At 27.3% G+C, this 24,172-nt stretch overlaps 2 protein-coding genes and 1 long non-coding RNA gene across 5 annotated transcripts in view; 2 read left to right on the top strand and 1 right to left on the bottom strand.

The window, feature by feature from the left end:
• Positions 1–1,038, top strand: LOC100199632 (uncharacterized). The gene is made up of 2 exons (XM_065804885.1): positions 1–131; positions 240–1,038. The coding sequence occupies exons 1-2, from the start codon at positions 8–10 to the stop codon at positions 893–895; spliced, it is 780 nt and encodes a 259-aa protein (XP_065660957.1). The 5' UTR covers positions 1–7; the 3' UTR covers positions 896–1,038.
• A 7,295-nt stretch (positions 1,039–8,333) lies between these two features.
• Positions 8,334–10,470, top strand: LOC136084601 (uncharacterized). 2 transcript variants are annotated; one of them, XR_010640673.1, is made up of 3 exons: positions 8,334–8,475; positions 8,678–9,078; positions 10,275–10,470. It is a non-coding gene; the product is annotated as an uncharacterized LOC136084601 (long non-coding RNA). The 2 variants fall into 2 exon arrangements; XR_010640674.1 differs by lacking the exon at positions 10,275–10,470 and having other exon boundaries at positions 8,678–8,774; positions 8,970–9,444.
• Positions 10,471–16,267: 5,797 nt separating this feature from the next.
• The window catches only part of LOC100214756 (girdin), an 81,538-nt gene continuing 73,633 nt past the window's right edge, over positions 16,268–24,172 (bottom strand). For both annotated transcript variants that reach the window (XM_065804884.1, XM_065804883.1), the window contains 8 exons: positions 23,387–23,581; positions 19,485–19,562; positions 19,110–19,177; positions 18,863–18,955; positions 18,697–18,754; positions 17,754–18,165; positions 17,479–17,645; positions 16,268–17,255 (listed from right to left, as the gene is read on the bottom strand). In XM_065804884.1, coding sequence (XP_065660956.1) covers positions 16,674–17,255; positions 17,479–17,645; positions 17,754–18,165; positions 18,697–18,754; positions 18,863–18,955; positions 19,110–19,177; positions 19,485–19,562; positions 23,387–23,581 — 1,653 coding nt within the window. In that variant the 3' untranslated portion in view covers positions 16,268–16,673. The remainder of the gene's footprint in view (positions 17,256–17,478; positions 17,646–17,753; positions 18,166–18,696; positions 18,755–18,862; positions 18,956–19,109; positions 19,178–19,484; positions 19,563–23,386; positions 23,582–24,172) is intronic.

The raw sequence follows: 24,172 nt of genomic DNA, 5'->3' as shown, positions 1-24,172 counted from the left end.
AGAAAATATGCTGTTTAATATCATATTGAGCCTCAAAGTCTTTGCGTTCTTTTTTTTACAAATTTCTCAAAGTTCATTTGCCCTACCCTTCTCAATAATGGCATTATTTCGCCCTGATAAAATCGACCTAAGTAAGTATTTAATTTAATCTGTTTAATTGTTTATTTAGTTTAGTTTTTTTTCATATTATATTTGTTTATAAAAATTACATCCTTTAAACGCTTCAGGTTTTTTTTTAGTTACAGATTCATTTTTCAATTCATTGCATACTTTTATGTTTCCAAAATCAGTAATCTTTAATAACATTGGTCATTCCATGAAGCTGAAAATCATTGGAAATAACGATAATTCAAAATGGTTAACCATACCTTACGGTAGTAAAATTGAGTTTGACGGGACCCGAAACTTTTTTACTAAAATGTTAGACAAAGAATACCGTGTGCGTATAGTGCTAGAAATATCGAGAGGTTCAACCCAACCGTCATCTGTGGATTGGTTAGAGTTTTCAGCCATGTATAATAATTATTTCGCACCTTTTAAGTTTTTAATAAATAATCAAGGAGCATATCAGTTGGGTGAAAATGGACTGAAGGGAATGTGGAAAATTGCATCTTGGAACGCTGATAACGATGTTCCAAATACAAACCCGGCTCTAATTAAATGGAATGGCAATTGGGCATTTTCGTGTGATTTTCCTGGTAATGATTTCTCAAAAATTGAGAATATGCGTGGTGAATTGTGTGGTGCAAAATGTGCTAATACAAACGGCTGCACGCACTTTACACATAATCCGGACGAAAGAGGAGGCACGTGCTTCATGAAGAATCGAGTTTATATTTCAAAAGCATTTGCTCAATATTTTCCGAAACAGTATGTCACTTGTGGCATTGTTTAATCTTTAAAATCACTTATGCTGTTGATAACTGTTTAAAAAAACTTAGCTTAAATTTTTTCATTTTTTAATAAGTTACAATTTAGTTTGTATTTTTTAGACTTAAATTACAAACAAAGAAAAGACTTTCGTCATTTATTATTAAAGTTATAAATATCTTGTTAAATCCTAGTTGGCACACCAACATTGGACGAGCGTTACATAACGTAATTATTGAGGTTGTAATAACGTTGGATTAACGATTGGAAATGGAAAGTATGGATAAAGTTAGGCTTTCCAACGTTATAACGTTAGATTATCTAACGTTAGCCAACGTCAATCAACGTCGTATTTTCGATGTAAAAAAACTTTTTTAGTAAAAGTTAGTAATCATCAGGCTCAAACCCCAATCACACGCGACACATTACATCGCGCTATCCACACCGCTACACAATCATACTGATAAAGGAAATATTAACTATTATATAGTAAGATTTAATTAAAAAAAAGTTTATTATTATAAATTTCACTTTGTTTTAATGGAAAGTTATAACCATGAATTATAATTTAACACTTTATTTATTTTCAAAAGTTGAACATTCAAAAAACTTAATACTTCAAGAAGAAATATTTAAAAAATAACGTTAGTGTAACCAATGTTAGATTTATTAACAAAAAAATAAAATGGTATAAAAATCAAATAAAGAAAATTATCAACTTTTAGAGGTATATAATGTACATACATGTACAACCAGTGGGCACACGACGTTGATCCAACGTTGGATTTATGTTAGGTTATATTAGACGACATCAACCAACTAAATCTAACGTTATAATAATGTTGGTTACACTAACATTATTTTTCATTAGAATTACAACGTTGTAAAAAACGTTGGTTATATTAACTTTGTTTTTTTTATCAGAATTACATTGTTTTAATAACGTTGGTTACACTAACGTTTTTTTTTAATTGAAATCACAATGTTATAATAACGTTGGCTTCACTAACCTAATTTTTTATCAGTTGCAACGTTAAAATAGCTATACTACAGTGGCGTTACTAAGGGGTGTAGATTGCACCGGGCGACACTAAAATGAGAAAAAAAAGAAAATATGACAGACCTGCTATTTTTGCGTTTGACCTAACCAATAGTTTTCAGGTTTTGATTTTTTGATATATTTTTTTAATAACTCTGCTATTTTTTCATTTCATCAAAAGTGGTGACATCAAAAGTTTACCGCACTGAATGACACCAACTCCAGCGACGCCTCAGCTATCCTAACATTATTTTTAGTGAATGTTCTAATTTTTTTGACGTGGATTTCGTATATAACTCGACAAGGTAAATATTTATGTTATTGAAAAAATGTCTATATATATATCTTCTTGAACTATCAAATTTTTTGAATATTTAATTTTTGAAAAATAAATATAATATTAAATTATAATTAATGATTTTAACTATCCATTTAAAAAATGAACTTTATTATAATTAAATTTATCATAAAAAAATTAACTTTATTATAATTTGTACAAAATATTACTATATGTTAGAAAATATTTCCTTGATCAATATGATTGTGTAATGTAAGGGAATTTGTTTAGTACTAATGTTGGAAAATGTAACGTTATCCATCCTCTTTTCCAACATTAATCCAACGTTATTACATTCTAATAGTAACGCTATTTAACGCTGTTTAAAGGTTGGTGCGCATACAAAACTGATAGCAACTTTTTACCCAATTACAACATTAGGGTTTTTGTCAACTGTTTTATGCCAAACACAAATATGTTTGACTAGATCATCTTGTTTTGTATTAGAGTCAGTGGTGGATACAAAGAGGAGAGGGGGGGGGGGGGGTTTAGAGGGTAACTACCCCCTCCCCCCCCTAAGAAATGTCAAACTTTAAAATATTATTGAAAAATTTGTAAAAGAAAAACAAATTATTAATTATACAAAAAATTATTCTGCAGCGAATCGAATTGAAGAAAAGCACTTCAATTTATATTACACTTATATACACTTCAAGTTGTATTTAAGTGAGATACAAAGAATTTTTTTTTAAATAGTAACTGAATGAATTTCCTATGAATTAGTTTTTTATTTAGAAAAAAAAAGTGCGTTATTACTATTTTAACTAAATAAATGACAAATGATTTTTACTATTTTCAATGAAATTATTTTTTATTAGCGAAACAACGACTCTGTTGGTCGCTACAACGACCAACAGGGTAAAGAGGACTAGCTCATTAGATGACTATTTTGTCAAAAGAATTAAAATTTTACCAATGCAGGACCATGCTGGTCCTATCGTTTTGCTTTTATCTTTGGTGTCATCATCCGAATGATTTAATTGTGCATTTATTGGCGGGGCTGAAAATAATCAAATTACAATAAAATTTAGTCTTTTTTCTCCAGAATCTGGACTTGGTATGGAAGCTTGTTATAAAGAATATTCAATACCCACGACAAAAGATGATAGCTGTTTGCCTAAAGACATTGAGGCATTTTTAACACCTCAGATAATTGAACAAAATAAATACCGAATATTGAAGTGCAATCGGTTTCCTGGTCCAAATTACAAATATCCGTATTCTGTGCATTTAAAGAAGGGTAAGAATGTTAATTGCTTTTTGTCGTTATATTTGATGAAACAACGGATACCAGTCATAGTTCTCAAATGTCGTATTAAGATATATTGATGTTAATACCTGTGAAATCCGTGAAGATCTTATTGGTTTTGTAAACTGCCATACTGAAAATTATTCCGATTAATCTGAAAAGAATCCTGTATTAACTGGAGAATCGCTAGCAAACACAGTTGCAAATACATTGACAAAATTTGGCTTCAATTTAAAGGATTGTTTTGGTGAAGGTACTGATGGATGCAGTCTTATGTTAGGTGAAAACAACGGAGCAGTCACGAAATTACAGAAGATCTAACCGAACGCAATAAAAAGTCCATGTTACAACCATGCTTTAAACTTATCAATTTCCAAATGTTCGTCTGTGCGAGCTGTAAGAATTACAATTGGCGCAATGAAAGAAGTTATTTTTTTTTTAAAACTTCGCCAAAGCGAAGTAACGTTCTTAAAAATATAAATAAGGGAATGCTTACAAGCTTATGCAAAACGAGATTGATTGAACGGCATGATTCTGTCTGAAGTTTTAAATCTTGTTTAATAAATATAGTAGAAACGCTTGATTTGATATCTCAGTGGAATGAACGGGATTCTTCAACAAAGGCCGCATTACTAAAAAATGCATTTGTAATAACACTTTGTTTATTAGCCAATGTGTTAAAAGCCACAGTTTCTTTAAGTAAGACTCTTTAAAAAAAATTATTGGATAAGGAATATGCAAAAATTATTCTTAAACATACCATAAAGATATTAAGTAAAAGACGATAGAATAAAGAAAACTTTAATGCTATATTTATGACTGCATCAAAGTTACTAGAAGACTTAGGTTTATAAATCAAGATTCCACGAATTACAGGAAAAAAAACTAATCGCACAAACCTCAATACCAATGATCCTCTAACTTACTATAGAGTCAATGTTTTTTTACCTTTACTTGATAGCATACTTCTAGATTTACAGTAAACTCTTTTGAATTAAATGTAGCAATACCTAGAAATTTATTAAATAAAACAAAGACAGAGTTAACAGTATCCATAACTAATATACTGAGTTTTATGAAAGGGCTGCCCAACATAAATACTGTTGATGAGAATATCCAATTAATGAAAGTTTTTTCAGAATTTAAATTTTGGGAGCTAAAAGGGAAAGACGCAATCAAGAAGCAACAAGACCTACCTGAATGTGCACTGGAAACATACATGTGATGGTAATGTCTTTCCATTAATTAAATGTCTTTTGCAACTACTTTGCACCCTTCCAGTTAGCCTTGCTTTAGGAGAACTGAGTTTCTTGATTTTAAAAAGACTTAAAACTTGGTTAAAATCCAATATAGGACAAGAACGATTAAATGGATTAGCTTAGATGCATATTTATAGAAATTGCATTATAAATGTTGAAAAGATTATTGATAGTTTTGCATCTTCGAAAACTAGAAAGCTCAATTTTATATTGTAGTTTGTTAAATTTATAAAAGTCTTTATTAAAAAAAAGAATATACTAAAGATATCATTTAATATTTTGTTGCACATTACAGACAAGGCCAGATTTATCTACCCCTATTATCCCACCCCCACTACCCACCCCCACCCTTAGGACAATGACCTGGATCCACCGCTGATTAGAGTTAGCCGTTCCAGAGGATTTTTTTGTCAATATATTAATATATAATTAAGAAAGTTGTATAGAGCTTAAAAAGACTTAAAAAATGAGGGGTCTTTCAACTTAAGAAGTTAATTGGATCGAAAGTTATTGCATTTTTTTGCTGGAAAAACTGTTGTTTTTTTTAAACGATCCTTGAAGTTTTTAAACGCTGAGAACTTAGAAATTATGCATAAATGTTAAAAAGACTCCCCACTCCATTAGATTTTAAATCCTTTTTTAATGTATGTGTAAATTTTCAAACAAAATTTGATGTGTTTTGGTACTTAGCAAATCTTACCTTTAAAAACTACTTTTGAAAAAACGTGTCCCGCGGCAAGTTTTATTATCATGAGTGGTTTTAAGACACGAATAATATCTAAAAGAAGCCATATTAAACATAGTAATTTCTATATATGGTTAGAAAGAAGTTGAGTCAAACTAATTGGTGCCAAAAATCCTCAAGGCTCTAACTTTATTATAAAAAAAGATATACGAGAGTAAAGTTCATGAAAATTACGTGTTTTTTGTCAAAAATCAAATGTTTTTTGTTGCTCGAAATCGCTGTTAGAGTTTTTTTTAGCAATATTAGTAGATAAATAAATAAACTGTTTCTCATTAACAACCATTCCAACAAGTTTTTAGTCCAATACCTAGGGTTACTTTTTAGAAAAATTAAAACGTAAATTTATAAAATCTTCACATTCTAGACATTTTTTTTTCTAGAAGCATAATTATGTTTTTATGTCAAATAAATCTCATAATAAAGTTAAAATCTTCATTTATATTTTGAAGATTCTGTACAACTTCTTTGTTCGACAACTTGATGTAAAAAGAACGAGACTGGAATATTTTCAGTTGAGCTTCAGTCTGAAAGTATAGCAGTGGTTTCTTTAAGAGTGTAAACCCTTTTATCACTGTTTTCATGAAACTTTGATTTTTTATTTGCTAAAGCATTTTTGACGATACTTTTTCTTTTTGATTTATTCATAGCACTTTTATTTAAACAAGATATTAAAAAAAAAAAAACTAAAGTGTCGCAAATAACCTTAACAAGAATATAAAGTAGTACAAATATATAGTAGCCAGATATCATTTTTACAAACGAGAACACAGTAAAAAAAATCATTTTTACAGTTTTGGCGCTTCATTTTCCTCCGTAAAAGCTAGCTTAGCTAGCGTAATGTCTAGCTTCCCTATACAAATAGCTGTCTTGTGCGTAATGAACGCGCATAAATCAAGTCAATAAACAAGAAGGAATAGTGAATAACTATACTTCGTTTTATAAAGTCAATATATAGGTGTTTTTATTGTATTTTGTGGTATAATTTCATTGCAAAAATGCAGAGCAGGGGGCATCCATTAAGGACGTTATGCTAATAAGGGGAAGAGGTCTAGATAAAAAGGACAAAAAAGGACAAGAGGGAGGGTCATCAGAAAAGGACGTCGCGTTTCAGAATTTTTTTATTTTAGTTTTGATAACATGTTTTCATAAAGTCAACGTTAGATAACCCAATGTTTTTATTTATCGTAATTAAAGAAAAAAATATTGTTTTGATATTCCCAGTCGGCATATCTAGTATTGTAAATACTTGGAGTATTGATCACGTATAACATACCGCCATTGATACCAGAAAAATACGCATTTAGTTTTAAGTTTCGAATTTGAGTTCAATACCACTTATTTATCAAAAATACGTATTTATAATATTTAATCGAAATCGGATATGATATCGAACCTGATTTTGATCAAATATTAACAAAAAATGGAAAAACGAAAATCTTTGCTTTTAAAGCGCATGCTTAAACTGAAATTGCGAAAACAAAATTTAAATTAAAAAGGTTTCTCTTGAGAAATTTAGTAAATTATCTCCAGTACAGTTACAGTACTTTATTGCACTAAAAGAGTTACTAAAACTTTATCATAAAAATATTTATTACTACTTTTAAATTTGTTAATTTAGTTTAATGATGTCCTAAATTAATATAATTCAAATATACGTTAAATCCTATCATTTCATACCTTGCTTATTTTATTCTGTTGATTATTATTTTATTATTATTATTTCTGTTATGCTATTACCTTTTTTTGTTCTGTCTTAGAAAAGTTAGAAAAATAAGTTAAAATTTTGAGCCAACACTGACATTTTAATTGTTGCTAAACGTTAAATTTTGTTATTAGGATTGCAGTTCTTTTATCTGTTTTTTTGTTCTTCATTCAATAAGTATTTGATTTAAATTAAATATGATTATAATTTGATATTTTATTACGAGATATATGTCTTTATATATAAATTAATATGAATCTTTTAATCTCTTAATATGAATTTTTAGATTTTTTCATGTTATTTTTAAATTTTTTGTTCACTCAATTCAATTTATATATGTTTATAGTTTGCATATATGTTTATATTATGTTCAAAATTAAAATGTTTTTGATAAATATATGTATGTGGTAATATGTGTTATATAATTGTTTTCTAAATGTATTTTTAAAATAGTGTAAAATGTATCTATTGTGTATATAAATATTATAAGAAGTGTTTATATATGTTATATAAATTTAAATAAATATATTGTGTTTTATAGTTAGTATATATGTTTATATTATGTTGTTTCCATGACATGGAAACAACATAATATAAACATATATACTAACTATAAAACACAATATATTTATTTAAATTTATATAACATATATAAACACTTCTTATAATATTTATGGATCATGTTTTCAAAGTGTGTGACTTGGCAAACGTGTTGAGCAAGATTTTGCATAAAGTTGTTATTTATGTTACTAATGTTGTTACATTTGGCTTACCTTTATGTTGGTGTCTATTGTTAAAAATTATAAGTGGTTTTATTATTGAAAGTCACTGCTTTTAATCATTCACTAAAAGCCACTCAAGAAAAATCATTTTGCCATATATATATTTTGTTTATATCTTAATTTGAATTTTTAGAACCATAACGTACCAACATGAATTGTTTTCTAAAAGCTAACATGAAATAACAATATTTAACAACTACTACTCTCTTATCATGACATCTTATCTCTATCTGATATTTTGATTTGCGATTCATATATGATGTTTTTTTTTATATTTACTTATCCATTACATTTTTTCATTTCAGATTTATCATATGATGGATTTATGCGATATAAGAGAACAAATTCATGTAAATCTTTATGAATTTTTTAAAAACATCTGCTAATAATTAGTCCAGTCAATGTTCAAACTTCAATTTTGCATATGTCATCTTTAAGTAGTTTCTAGGCTTTTCTAAATGTGTTTCTTATTCACATGGTTTTACAAGCAAGGTATGCAAGCAAATTTGAGCTGAAAATTTTTTTTTTTTAGCCTTTAAGGAGAATTGGTGTTACACTTTTTTAAATTTAATTTGTTTAAATATAGTAGTTTTAACAAATAAATGTTTGTTTGTTCTTTGTTTTTTTACTTATTTGTTTTCAGATTCTTAAGAACTTGGCAACTTATCTAAGTAAGTTTTTTTTTTCTTTTTAGTGCAATTGGAAAGAGCTGAAAGTTATTTTTTAGAGCAATTGAAAAGAACTGAAGTGTTGTTTAGTTACTTCACACGGTATAACTGATCCTGATTTGAGTAAGTTTACTATTTTGTTTTATTTTATATTGGATTTATTTGAGATTTGGTTTATGTTATATTAGATATATATTTTATGTATTTAACATGGAAAACTGACTGTAATTTGTTGACACAAAAGTTTATAAACATAAATCTGCCAATCTTTCAGTATATTTTATATTTCTCTGTATCTATATAAATATTCTTTCTTAGAAAAAATAACAGACTAGAAAAAATAAATAAATTCCTTTTGAAAGTAGTTGAAAAAATGATGATGTTTTTCCATATTTCATTGTGTAAAGTGTAATACCACTTTTTAAAGGTATGTGAATAGATATATAGGGGAACATGGGGCAAGATGACAACTGTTTCGAAAAACGCCTGTATCTTAGTCTGTCCCAAAAATTAAAACTTACCTTTAGCTGGTGATGTAGCGATGTAATAAATCAAGTCAAACAAGGATAAAAAAATTTTTTCTCAATGTCGGAAAAACTTTTTTAATACTTAGCTTTCGTCACAAAAATAATATTTAAAAAGAAACCATTGATAAATCTAGTAAAATTAATCTACTTCCTATTCAGCTAAAATCAACTGTTATATTTAGTTTTGCTGAAGAGATAACTGTAGGTCGTCATCTTGCCCCATTTGTCATTTTACCCCATGTTCCCCTATATATATATATATATATATATATATATATATATATATATATATATATATATATATATAATATATATATATATATATATATATATATATATTTAAATAATTAATTTAGAGTAAAATATACTGATTGACATTGCTTCATTTTTTTATACAAGATTGTGCATTTATTATTTTTGTGCATTAAGGTAAAAATAATTTTGTGCATTGTAGTCTAGATTCTTTTTTAATTAAAAATAATTGATGTAAATAAATGTTGTTTAATATTTTTGATAAACGACTAATGTATGTAAACATATAAAAAGATATGGATTTCAATAAATCTTAAGTTTAAATAAAGTCTTTAATTAGAAAAGATCACAATTTGTAAGATTCTTTTACGTTCATTTATTCAGTTGCAGCAATAGTAAGATTACTGGTAATATGTTTAATGATAATAGTTAAATTGAAATAGATAGTATTAGGCTCAACGAAGTTATTAATGTAAATGCTTATAGGCAACTTGAAAATAGTAGTCAAATGAAAAAAATAGATAATTTCTAAGAAATATTTTACGATTTGCTTGCTATTTTATGGTATAATTGTTTAAATTGTTTAACTATAATTGTCTCATGATTGTTCAAATATTGTAATTAATAAAATCTTTTCAGTCCAAGTATTTAAGTTAATAAAATATTTTATTAAGTTGTGGTGTTATTTGCCAGTGTTACTACATTGTGTTGCCTAGCCTTTTTATAATCTTTTTTAATTATTCTGTAGTCACGGAATATATATTTTCTGTTATTATTATCCTAGTTCTACTAACAATAAAATGCAAATTGTACTTTTGTAATTAAAAGTGGTAATTTTTTTTAGGTATTTGCAGGCTTTACTTGACTTGGCGTTTCTGGTACCTGTGTTGTGACATATTTTAAAAAGAACTCAACTGATGTTAATGCGGTCTTCGTCGTTAACTATAAGCAATGACGTTGCTGATAGGGAGTCAAAGTTAAAATATTTATAGATAAATTTGTATTTAATTTTTTAGATAATATATCAAGTTGTTAATGTGTTTTTATTGTTATTAATGATTTAATAACTCATAACCCGTATTACGGGTTGCTTACTGCTAGTCATTACCATTATGTTATGAATTCATATTAGTTAATAAAATTGTATTGAATATTTTCTGGTTATCGTGTTTTATACGTGTTTAAATGCGAGTTTGATACTTAGTAGGCGTCGTATTGTATACCTGTCTTTATACGCATCTGATGTCTATTTTTAATGCGCGTTTGACACGATAAAATGGCTAACATATATTCGTAAATAATGCGTATTCTGGAAAGTTTTAAATGCGCATGTAATACCAGGAAAATATCGTATTGAATATTCTCTGGTTATCGTGTTTTATACGTGTTTACAAGAGTTTCAAATGCGTGTTTGATACTCAGAAAGCGTCGTATTGTATACCTGTCTTTATACGCATCTAATGCGTATTTCTAATGCGTATTCGACACGATAAAATGGCTAACATGCATACCACATCGATACGTATTTAAACGAGTTTCTAATGCGCATTTACAACTAAATTTGCCGACTGGGCCCAGTCGGCATATCTAGTATTGTAAATACTCGTAGTATTGATCACGTATAACATACCGCCATTGATACCAGAAAAATACGCATTTAGTTTTAAGTTTCGAATTCGAGTTCAATACCACTTATTTATCAAAAATACGTATTTATAATATTTGATCAAAATCGGATATGATATCGAACCCGATTTTGATCAAATATTGCCAAATAAAGGAAAAACGAAAATCTTTGCTTTTAAAGCGCATGCTTAAACTGATATAGCGAAAATAAAATTTAAATTAAAAAGGTTTCCTTTGAGAAATTTAGTAAATTATCTCCAGTACAGTTACAGTACTTTTTTGCACTAAAAGAGTTACTAAAACTTTATCATAAAAATATTTATTACTACTTTTAAATTTATTAATTTAGTTTTATGAAGTCCTAAATTAATATAATTCAAATATACGTTAAATCCTATCATTTCATACCTTACTTATTTTATTCCGTTGATTACTATTTTATTGACATTTCTGTTATACTATTACCTTTTTTTGTTCTGTTTTAGAAAATTTAGAAAAATAAGTTAAAATTTTGAGCCAACGCTGACATTTTATTTGTTGCTAAACGTTAAATTTTGTTATTAGGATTGCAGTTCTTTTATCTGTTTTTTGTTCTTTATTCAATAAGTATTTGATTTAAATTAAATATGATTATAATTTGATATTTTATTACGAGATATATGTCTTTATATATAAATATATATGAACCTTTTTAGATTTTTTCATGTTATTTTAAAATTTTTTGTTCACGCAATTCAAGTTATATCCCAGTCGGCAAATTTAGTTGTAAATGCGCATTAGAAACTCGTTTAAATACGTATCGATGTGGTATGTATGTTAGCCATTTTATCGTGTCGAACACGCATTAGAAACACGCATTAGATGCGTATAAAGACAGGTATACAACACGACGCCAACTGAGTATCAGACTCCCATTTGAAACTCTTGTAAACACGTATAAAACACGATAACCAGAGAATATTCAATACGATATTTTCCTGGTATTACATGCGCATTTAAAACTTTCCAGAATACGCATTATTTACGAATATGTTAGCCATTTTATCGTATCAAACGCGCATTAAAAATAACATCAGATGCGTATAACGACAGGTATACAATACGACGCCTACTGAGTATCAAACTCGGATTTAAACACGTATAAAACACGATAACCAGAGAATATTCAATACAATTTTATTAACTAATATGAATTCATAACATAATGATAATGACTAGCAGTAAGCAACCCATAATACGGGTTATGAGTTATTAAATCATTAATAACAATAAAAACACATTATAATGTGTTTTTAGACATATATATGTCTATAGTTTGCATATATGTTTATATTATGTTCAGAATTAAAAAGTTTTTGAAAAATCACACACTGCATGATACATACAATATTGTATGTATCATGCAGTGTGTGATTTTTAAAATACTTTATATTGGACTATAATTTAATTTCGTTTAGTTATAACTAAACGAAATTAAATTATAGTCCAATATAAAGTATTTTAAAAATCCGTTCCGTGTAATTTAACTATAGTTAAATTACACGGAACGGACATATTCCGTAAACTCATCAGTAGCTAGCCGTGCCAGCTCGTGCGAAATTGCACGCAAGTTGATGCGCTGTAGTAATTATGGTAGCTGATTGAGTTTTGATTTGAAGTGGTTGACTCTGATAGGACTGACAACTTCCATGAATTAGCGACGCGGTTCCCAGTCGGCAAATTTAGTTGTAAATGCGCATTAGAAACTTGTTTAAATACGTATCGATGTGGTATGTATGTTAGCCGTTTTATCGTGTCGAACACGCATTAGAAATACGCATTAGATGCGTATAAAGAAAGGTATACAATAAGACGTCTACTGAGTATCAGATTCGCATTTGTAACTCTTGTAAACACGTATTAAACACGATAACCAGAGAATATTCAACACGATACTTTCCTGGTATTACATGCGCATTTAAAACTTTCCAGAATACGCATTATTTACGAATAAATGTTAGCCATTTTATCGTGTCAAACGCGCATTAAAAATAGACATCAGATGCGTATTAAGACAGGTATACAATACGACGCTTACTGAGTATCAAACTCGCATTTAAACACGTATAAAACACGATAACCAGAGAATATTTAATACAATTTTATTAACTAATATGAATTCATAACATAATCATAATGACTAGCAGTAAGCAACCCGTAATACGGGTTTAGAGTTATTAAATCATTAATAACAATAAAAACACATTATATATATCGTTTTCGATTTTGATCAAATATTAAATAATACGTATTTTTGATAAATAAGTGGTATTGAACTCGAATTCGAAACTTAAAACTAAATGCGTATTTTTCTGGTATCAACGGCGGTATGTTATACGTGATCAATACTCCGCGTATTTACAATACTAGATATGCCGACTGGGTTATTGAACTTTCTACCACTGACAACTTCCAGTTTATTCCATGAATTAGCGACGCAGTTATTGAAGAAATTATAGCGAACGAGACAGTTGTTGTCCATTTCACAATGAAAGCACTTGCAATGACCGTAGCTTAGTGGGATGTTTGGTGGATCGATATGCCAGCTAACTGAGTCAATATTGTTTTCAATTTTGTTTTTTTGTATGAGGTCGTTTATTTAGTAGAAAGCTGGGGCCGAGTTTGATGCAACATGTAATCGAAGCGCTTTATTTCGTGCGGTACTTTGGTAGCCTGATGCTGCATGCGTTCTTTGATATTTATATCTTTTTCAAGTTGCGGGCAGTAGGAAGCGACTGCAAACTCGAGATGCGGGCATTTATAGGTGATGTAAAGTGTTTTACATCACCTATAAATGCCACTCTACGAGAACACATTTTTGTCTCATATTATAGTTGTTTTATATATTTCAACTATTAATATTGTTTAATTATACATTATTTACTTATTATTTATATTTGTGTACATAAATTGACTAATATGGCCGTAGTACATAAATTGACTAATATGGCCGTAGTCGTAGTGTTGCTACATACATCGACTGACTTAAATAGGTATATGGAAGTAAAGTGTACTTATATTCTTTTTTGCTCTCCTATAATTCGATATAAAGTTGTATAAGTTATCAGTGACTTAACGGACAAATAACTTTCGAAGATATATTTAATTATTGATAAATATATTATTTAAATAACTTCTTTAGCAACAAGTTAGTGTCGCTGTGCAGGTAATAAATAATATAATAATCACTATATATTATTGTTGAACTTAACGCTGCTGCTGTTTCCCATTCGTGCGCGTTTGACACGGAGTTTTTAGCATGCTTGGCCTTTTAATATTTCTCTTAATATTTTTGACCACGCAATGAGGTATTTTTAAATCTTTATAATCTGATAATATCTGCTTAATCAGTAATAAGATTTGATAAAGGTCAAACTTTTGATAAAGTTGGTGTTTATCTCTAAAGCTTTTGCATCTCACACGGTCAACTCTATGTTGCATGTTTAAGAACATGATCGTTTAATACCTTATTTTAAAAAAAATAACAAATAATTTGTTTGCTTTTGTTATATTAAAAACAGGTTGTTTTGATCGTTTGTTTTTTAAATTTGATAAAGATTTATTACGAGGTATGTAATGTTTCTAACTGAAATATTGTTTTAAACTTATATATTTAATTATTTTTATGTTATTATGTTGATACGTGTTAAGGTTATATGGGTTTATATTTTGTAAGTGTGTTAATATCTTTTATATATGAAGTGATTCTATGTAAATAGTTTGTGATGTATTATAATGTTATGTGTTTATAGTTTGTAAGTGGTTATTATGTTGTTTATATGGTTTTAAATGGTTGTGACTTGGCTTAGTTTACAGCAAGAGTGTTGACCTGGCTAGCCAAGTGGTATACTTTGCTATAATGTGACTTGGCTTTGTTGAGAGCAAGAATGTTGTCCGTGCCAGTAAAGTGGTATACTGCCATGATGAAACACATAAATTAAATCTGTTTGTAGTTGATGTGAATTTATTTGATAAATAATGAGTGTATTTAAGACATATTTATTTGTAAATATTTATAATAAATATGTGTATATATAATACTCATTATATAATACACCATATATATAATACACCAAATAAATATTCACAAATAAATAGTTTCATACGTCTAAAGCTGATAAATAATAAATATTGTAACACACATTTATTTGGTAAATACATACAGCACATATTTGTTTGTGAATATTTATTTGGTATATAATCAGTATATTTAACACATATTCGTTTAGCAAATAATTAGTAATTAACTAAATAAATAATGGATGGAAACGTATTAAACAGCTACATTAGATATAGTTATTGTGTGCTGTTGAATGTTAAAGAGTTTTTTGTTATTTATTTTTAATGGCACGAAGCAAGGTTAACGTAATTACAATAACAATGAATAAATGATAAATATAAGAGTTTTAAACAAAATGGATTTACAAAAAATTTTTTTTAGACTTTATCTCTGCATATTTTATATTTTTATAATTTTAATAAGATTTTTATTTTCATAAAGTAATCTTCAATACAAGTTTAGGAAGTTTTTAAAAGATTTCGTTTCGCTCGTGGTAGCGATGAAAAAATTATATTTTGATTTAATAACAATTTGTTGGCCCTAATCTATTCTTTAAGATTTAAGAGTTCTATGTTTTCTGATTTAAACAACATTTTTATATCATTATGGGCCTATAAGAAATTTGTATCATTAGCAAACGAAATGGTGTTTAATATATTACAAGATTTACTCAAAATTATTAAATATATGTTAAAAATATTCAAGTGGTCATAGACCCTTGTGGAACTCCACAATTTATATTCATACTGAAACATATTTCTGTCTATTTCACAAGTAGCTCATAAACCATTTGATTGAATGTGATCATTGACAGTGTCAAAGTCTTGCTCATATCAATAAAAACACCCAAAGTATATTATTAACAAGATGAGCATTTACCTTATCAGTAGAGTGACCATTTTTAAATCAAAATTGTTTATTGTAGAAGATGTTGCTTTTAAATAAAAAGTGGTACTTGTTAAAAATTAGTATATGGTGAAAGCGTTTTTTATACATAATACTTTCTTATAAATTTCAAACCATGATAGAACGAGAATAGGTCTTAATATAATTTAAACACAGATTACAACTTAAAAAAATACATAAAAATCTTGGCAATAAAAACACGAACAGCTATGCAATAAATATTCGAGAAAAATTTTCATCAAAATTATTTATACAAAAATTTATAAAAAGTGCGTTTCAAATATTTCCTTATTATTATAAATACGATAATAATTTATAACAATAACTATAATACATCTTATTTTCATGCTGTGATTTTTAATAATGGCCAAAATTAAAAAAAAACCCAACTAAACGAAACACAAAATAACGCACGTAAAAAAGCTTTACAAAAGTTGGTCAGGCGAAATAAAGAAAAAAAAAAAAAATTAATATATAGATAAAAACAAAGTATATAAAAAAAAATTAATATAAAAAATTAGATTGAAACTATTATTTTGATTTTTAATGAAAAAAATTTGCAATTAAACTAATTTTTATAAATAATGACTTTGCACTAGACAGGAAAAAATGCTAAACGTTTCCGTATTCGTACCAAGTTTTGCGTTTGCTTTGACGATTAGAGTCACTCCGTCGGAAAGAGCTCTGATGTTCGTCGCTATTTTCTAAATTTAAACTTTTATGTTTATTACGATTGATGTCAGTAAAGTTGCTTGACTCTTTTTCAATGTCACTGTTAAGCGGTCGAGGTTCCATCTGTTCAATTTCATAGCGCCGGAAAGAAGATCTGTGTTCACGGTTCCCAAAATAGACAGGAATTGGAGGAGATAAACTTTTTCCACGTGAATCTCGTTGATAGAATATATTTTGTTTTTCTTGTCGCTTATTTTCAGAAGTATTTGATAATTTACTGCTACTTCGAGTACTTCTAACAGAATCACTTCTTTGGAAAAAAAAGGTCCCACGATTGTCTGTTAGGACCTCATAGGGTCTGTTGTCATTATTAAGTGGCATCGAAGAACGGCGTTGAATTTTTTCATGAGAAGAATTTTCGGCATGTTCATCTTGGACTTCAAACGCCTGATTTGTTTCATTTGAAGAAATGAAACTAAGTGATCGCTCTGAAAAATCCTCCGTTTCCCGCGCCATATAGTCCTATTTCAAAAACAGTTGTATGGAAATGAGTTATAGAAAATACAAATAATAACAAAGTTTTATAGAAAATACAAATAATAATAGTGGTCATAGAGAAAAAAAAGTAATAATAGAGGTAATGAAAGAATGCGAGTAGTAATCGAGAGCTATATAGTTAAAAACAATCAAATTCATAATAAAAATACATAAAACACAAAAAATGACATAAAAAAAAGAATCTCACTAAGCATTCATTCAAAATTTCGTTGTCTTTAGGAGTTTTTAAAACTTCTGCTGTTGTAATTTGTTTAACAAGGACTTTTTGTATAGGAGTATTATTTCCCTCAACAGATGATCTATCAGACTGATTTCCATTGGAAGATGTTTTAGAAGGACTTGTCATTTTGTATTCTAAACAAATGCGCATGTTAAAATCAATAGCAATAGAGTATTATTATTTTTAAATAAAGCAAACTTAAAACAATTTTAACTTGATCATATAATATTTAAAAAAAGGACCTTCAAAATGCTGTTCCCGAGAAGAACGTTCATTAGAGGAGCTGGTTGAGAAGTCAAGTGGATTTTGAAAAGAGATACCAGATTGACTGACATTTTCTAAACTTCTAAATAAATCTTTTCTTCTGTTCAAAGGACTTTCTAAGTCATTAAAACCAAAGAACTCTGATTTTGGACGATTTTTAAAACTGTATTTGCTCGATGTGTCACTTTCGGATGAATTATCATTGATAAAAGATTGTCTTTTTTCATGATCAATATTTGTACTATCAGCCCGACCTTTAGAAACTAACCCACGTATTGTAGTAGGAGTTGGGACTTTTATTACAGAGTCTAGCGATGTTATTTTTGGCCTGTTTGGTAACTGACCATCACTTGATAAACTGAACTCTCCTATATCTGTATTAGATGTCTTCTATATTTCAACATAAACAAATAAATAAATATATAAATTACAAATATATATATATATATATATATATATATATATATATATATATATATATATATATATATATATATATATATATATATATATATATATAATAAGTAATGAAAAAATAGACACAAAACTAACACTGCAGAGCTGTACAAAAAACAAACTAAATAAAAAATTGAGTCATAAACTAATTCAATTAAATGGTTAAAACAAAATGTTTTGGAATACTGGATAAATCATTAAGACAGTGATGCTCTTCCTGAAATGTTTTTCAAGTATTTTTTATTATTGAGAACATTTCTTTGACAAATATAATACTCCAGATAGAAGGTAGTGACAAAATGAAAAAATAAAAAAAAGTTTAAAGGGGTTGGTAATTAAAAAAATATTTGCAACCTGTAACTCATGATTAACTCACGATTATGAACCTATGTTAATGTTAAGAGCAATATGTTACAAAGTTTGTAAAATGCAGAATTAAGTAAATGTTTTTTGAAATTATTACACCTTTTTTAAACCAACTTTCTTGAAAATTTTATTTGTTCCACGCCAAAGGGCACCTTTCCTAAGAAAAATATAAACAAAAGATTAAGGTTAAAAAAATATATTTCATTTAATCTAACTATCCACACAAATGTTATCAAAAATTTTGATAAAGTGTAAATCGGTATACTTTTTATTTCCAGTATCTTGTAAAGCTCGTTCAGCGGCCTGGACTTTCTCAGCTAGTATTTCTCTTTCTCTTTCCAAACCGTAAATATGGTCACTAAAAAAAAAAAATTATTATTTTCAAAAGAAATCAACAAAAAAAAAAAAAAAATCGAGGATTAGGAATCAACTTTTTTTTTAAATATTTAAAGAAAAATTAATAAACTTGGAAAAACAAATTCTAGATTTTTTTTAAAAACAATTATTATTACGAGAATATTCTTTCATCATCTAAAAACTGATCCCGAGATTGGAGTGTTGAAAACAGCAACTCTTTACTCTAAATAAAAACATGAACCATCAAGTGCCACTATTGACATCAATATAAAATAGATTTGGGGGCTTCAGTAACTAAACTGACTGAGAGTCTGAATTTTAGACAGAAAATATCTACATATGAAGGATTGTAACTATAGCAATATGAAGGATAACTATAGCAACATATAAAGGATTGTAACTATAGCAACATATGAAGGATTGTAACTATAGCAAGAAAAAGATTTGTTAACACATTACCATCAAATTGCACATTTTTTGCTCTTCACAAAATGAATTGAATGTTCCTGAAAAATTAGTCACAACATTACCTGTAATATTAACTTGTTATTCTGATCAATCAAAGCTTTATTTTCCTCATCTAAAGTGTGATTCATTTGAACAAGAAGCTAAAAAAAAAAGTTAAAGTTGAAAAACATTACCAAATAATTTTAACTGATTAAAAAATAATTGTAGAAAGTAATGATAAGAACTATAGTGGAAAGAACAATTAGTAAATGAATGATAGAAGATTGTACAATTAGTAAACAAGTTACAATTTAATTATTTAAAAGCCTATTATTTGCTTAAAACTAAACTATTTTTAAACTAAATTATTTAAAATAAATTATTTTAATAAGAACAAATAACTTAACAAAAATTGAAATAGAATTGAATATCAGCATCAGGAATGAAAATAGAAATAAAATTTTGATTTATTACTGAACGAAAATTATTGAACACAAAATTAAAAGTTAACAAAAATTTTTTATTGACTATTTATTTACACTTTCTTTAATGTTGTTGCACATGTCAAACCAACAATCTGGTCATGTGCTCTTTGCCTTGTTCGCCATACTTTGAATTTCTTTTATGTTTGACACTTATATCAACATTAAATTTAATCTTTTGTTACAAAAAATATAAACACAGAGTTATAAATCAATCAATAAAAAAATAAGTTTATCAAAGTTGTTGGCTGGTAGGAAACATGAAAGTTAAGTATGGAAATTTTTTATTTACGATAAAAAAACCGGCACATCTACATGCCTAGTTCTAGACAAGAATATTGTGGGAGGCTTTGGCTAAACTCTTACCACATGTGCCTTCTAATAATAATATATAAATATAAAAAAAATCAAGTGCAATAATTGAGAAACTAATTGACAAGTGTGAGAAACCATTGATCACTGACTGCACCACAAGACAGAACAGTACATATCAGATGATCAACCAACTGTTGAAAATAAAGTCAACGGTAAATGAAGTTCTAACAGAAATAGGCATATATTATTATTTGTATTATTAGTGCATACAAACTAGTTTTGGTATTTTAAAATTTACAAAATTGTTGTTTTATTTAAAGTGAAAAAAAAAAGTAGCAATAAATTGAAAGAAGTTCTTTAGTCATCATCATTGAGACAGGATATATAGTAAAGTATCTTGTCTTTTAAATCATATCATAAAAGCATGGGAAATAGAATGCGGGAAAAACAATGACAATTATCAGTTATTGTAATTGTTATTAGTAAACTTTAATTTCAGATGGTTTGCTTAAATTTAGGAATTAATGCATTCAAAAGAAGTGAATGGGTTTGGCTTTAAAACATTTACTCGTTTTAGAACCCTTTGCAGTACAAATGGATATACTTGAAACAAATGCCCAATCCCCTTCACAGGTTCTCCCATCTATACTCAACTTAGAACACCATCCTCAAGAACATCCTATGAACAAGACTTTGACAGCGAATCTTCTTGAAGATCTACGTCAAAAGTTTAAATAAATTCTGCAGCTGGACTTGGATACATTTATTCCTCTTCAATCTGCTGAATGTTTATTAGATTGCTGTCTTTATTTTAACACCAGAAGTGGGTATCTTGCTCTATACAACAAAGATGATAATAACAAGTGTTTGTGGAGTTGAGCCAGAATTAAAAACAACTGTTGAGTCAAACAGATCAAATGCGAATCTACCATAAAGCACTTTTAATTCTTGTCAAATAAAATACTTCCAATTAAAGAAATTGCTAATAACCAAGACAATGTCTCTGTTGCAGGTCAATTTTCAAGATATTTAGCAGATATAAAGTGTAATGACACCCTGTCTTTATACTTTGCTCTTTCAGAGATAAAACAAAAGCAAGTATAATAAGATTGCGATGTTGGCTGAGGAATTGTTGTCACAGCATCACAGACGTATGTGAAAAAGATTTTTTTATTTAGTGGAATTTTAACACAAAAATCATTAGCAATGATAGTTTTTTATGAATTTAAACAAGAATATGGGATTGAATTATCGTTTGGTTATTTATATTGTTTTATATTATATTAAGAAATTGTTTTAATATCTTGGAATTTTGATAAAGATACTTATTAATAAGTTAATATCTTGTTAAAAACAGCTAAAAAAACTTTATAGAAGTAAAATATTAACTGAGTTACTGAAATAAGAAGTAAAATTGTTGAAATGATAAGAACTGAACTGAAATTTATTTTAATAGAACTGATTTAAAACTGAAATAAGAATTATTTGTAAGTAAAATCAGAACTAGAAATAAATCAATACCACAACTAAATATAAACTGAAATAGAAATTATATTTCAAACTTAAATATCACAAATCTTAATTTATTAAAACTACCTACTCACATGCACACCACTCATTAGAAGATAACAGTAATTAAAATTAACACAATTTTTTTCTATTTCAAGCATAAAAATAGTTAAAAAAGTATAATTAGTCTCAATGATAATACAATTCTGATTACATGTAGCCAGTTCTTCAGGTTAATAATACAATCACAAACAGAAATTAAAAAATGATTTTAATAAGTCAGTCATTGGTCAATAATAAGATAGCCAATGAAAAGTCAACTCAGATAAGCAATCAGGGCCAACAGAATATTATTTTCCCTTTCTTAGAAAAGCTTATAATAATAAAAAACTCAGTTGCTTTACCAGCTGACAAAAGGTTTTGCATTAGATGACTGAATATAAAAATTAGATGAAAAAAACAACAACATTGATTTGTTGAAAATGATATTAATCTTTTTTTTTTTGTCAATTTAAAACAGAAAACAACAACTAATAAACAGCAACTAACAGTGACACCAACAAATACACACAGTGACACCAACAAATATACACAGTGACACCAAATACACACAGTGACACCAGCAAATACACACAGGAAAAAGACCAATACCTAGATGGTAAAAACAGTTGAACTTATACAGTCCAGCACCACTTTGGAAGTGAAATAGTTCTAAATGTCACATTTGACATGTGGTGTCAAACCCAGCAATTTTTCAATTCTTATTATGTTTTTTGTTATCATCAACAAATTAAAAAATAATTGTAATCATCAACAAATTAAAAACTATTTGTTATCATCAACAAATTAAAAACTAAAATTTTTTTTTTTGTAATTCACCTCCCTAAGGCCGAGAAGGCCACTACAGATAAGGAGACAACTTGTGATTATAACCCTCTCTCAACTCTCTAAAAACTAATTGTTATCGTCGGCAAATTAAAAACTAATTGTTACCATCAACAAATTTAAAACTAATTTTTAACATTGGCAAATTAAAAACTAATTGTTATCATCAACAAATTAAAAACTAATTGTTATCACCAACAAATTAAAAACTAATTGTTATCATCAACAAATTTAAAACTAACTGTTATCATAGGCAAATTAAAAACTAATTTTTATCATCAGCAAATTAAAAACTAATTGTTATCATCAGCAAATTAAAAACTAATTGTTATCATCAACAAATTAAAAACTAATCGTATTATTATTACCAAAAATTAGAATAATTAAAATTAATATTTAGCTGTGTCCTGTTTTAACTCTTCCTGTTGTCCAGGATTAAACAATGATTCTCTAATTAATTCAAAATTTTTTTTCACTGAAACCAAACAAAAGTTTGAACTGAACTGATAGAACAAAAATATATATATATATATAAATATATATATATATATATATATATATATATATATATATATATATATATATATATATATATATATATATATATATATATACTAAGGCCTTTTCTACATATAGAGTATATTATAGCAAATAGGTAACATTTAAAACTCAGTTAAAAATAACTACATTAAAATAAATACATATCACACTTACTAAATTTAAACACTTTTGCTGATATTCATTATTTCACTTTAAATCACGCAATCTTAACTGAGAATGAAACAAAAACTTACCTCACAACGTTGTGCAATCTTAGTAGCGGATATATCAAGTTCTTGAAATTGATTTTTTACATTGCTCATTTCTTTTTGCAAGGCTTCATAATCAAGAGTAAGAAGCTCATAGCTGCTTTTCAATGATTCATTTTCACTAAGATACAGGGCATTCTCCATTGAAATGGTAGACATCAATGCTGATATGTGAGATTTCTATTTTAAACACATTAACTTAAATTAGATTAAACATAGAGTTTGATGAATACATAAAAAAGCTACTAGCCAGAGCCAAGAAGAAGGAAAAGAAAACCAGAATGAAAGGCTCTTAATAAAACTCAGAGCAAATGTCTCTGACTATCAAAAAAAAAAAAAAATTTATAAAAATTCAATTAAAAAAACAAAATGTCATTTCACTTCTTGTTTCATAGTAAAGAGTTAAAATAGGAAACAAGTCATCATCAAATCTTTGTGTCAATTACTTTTTTTTTTGCAAAATATTTATCACATAAATATTACATATCATATATACAATATAATATAATTATATATATATATATATATATATATATATATATATATATATATATATATATATATATATATATATATATATATATACATATATATATATACATATATATATATATATATATATATATATATATACATATATATATATATATATAAATATATATATATATGTATGTATGTATGTATGTATGAATGTATGTATGTATTATATATATATATATATATATATATATATATATATATATATATATATATATATATATATATATATAT

The sequence above is a fragment of the Hydra vulgaris genome, chromosome 09 (assembly GCF_038396675.1).
Source record: "Hydra vulgaris chromosome 09, alternate assembly HydraT2T_AEP".
Lineage (NCBI taxonomy): Eukaryota > Metazoa > Cnidaria > Hydrozoa > Anthoathecata > Hydridae > Hydra > Hydra vulgaris.
Note: the sequence above shows the minus strand (reverse complement) of the source record. Positions and strands in the feature narration are given on the sequence as shown.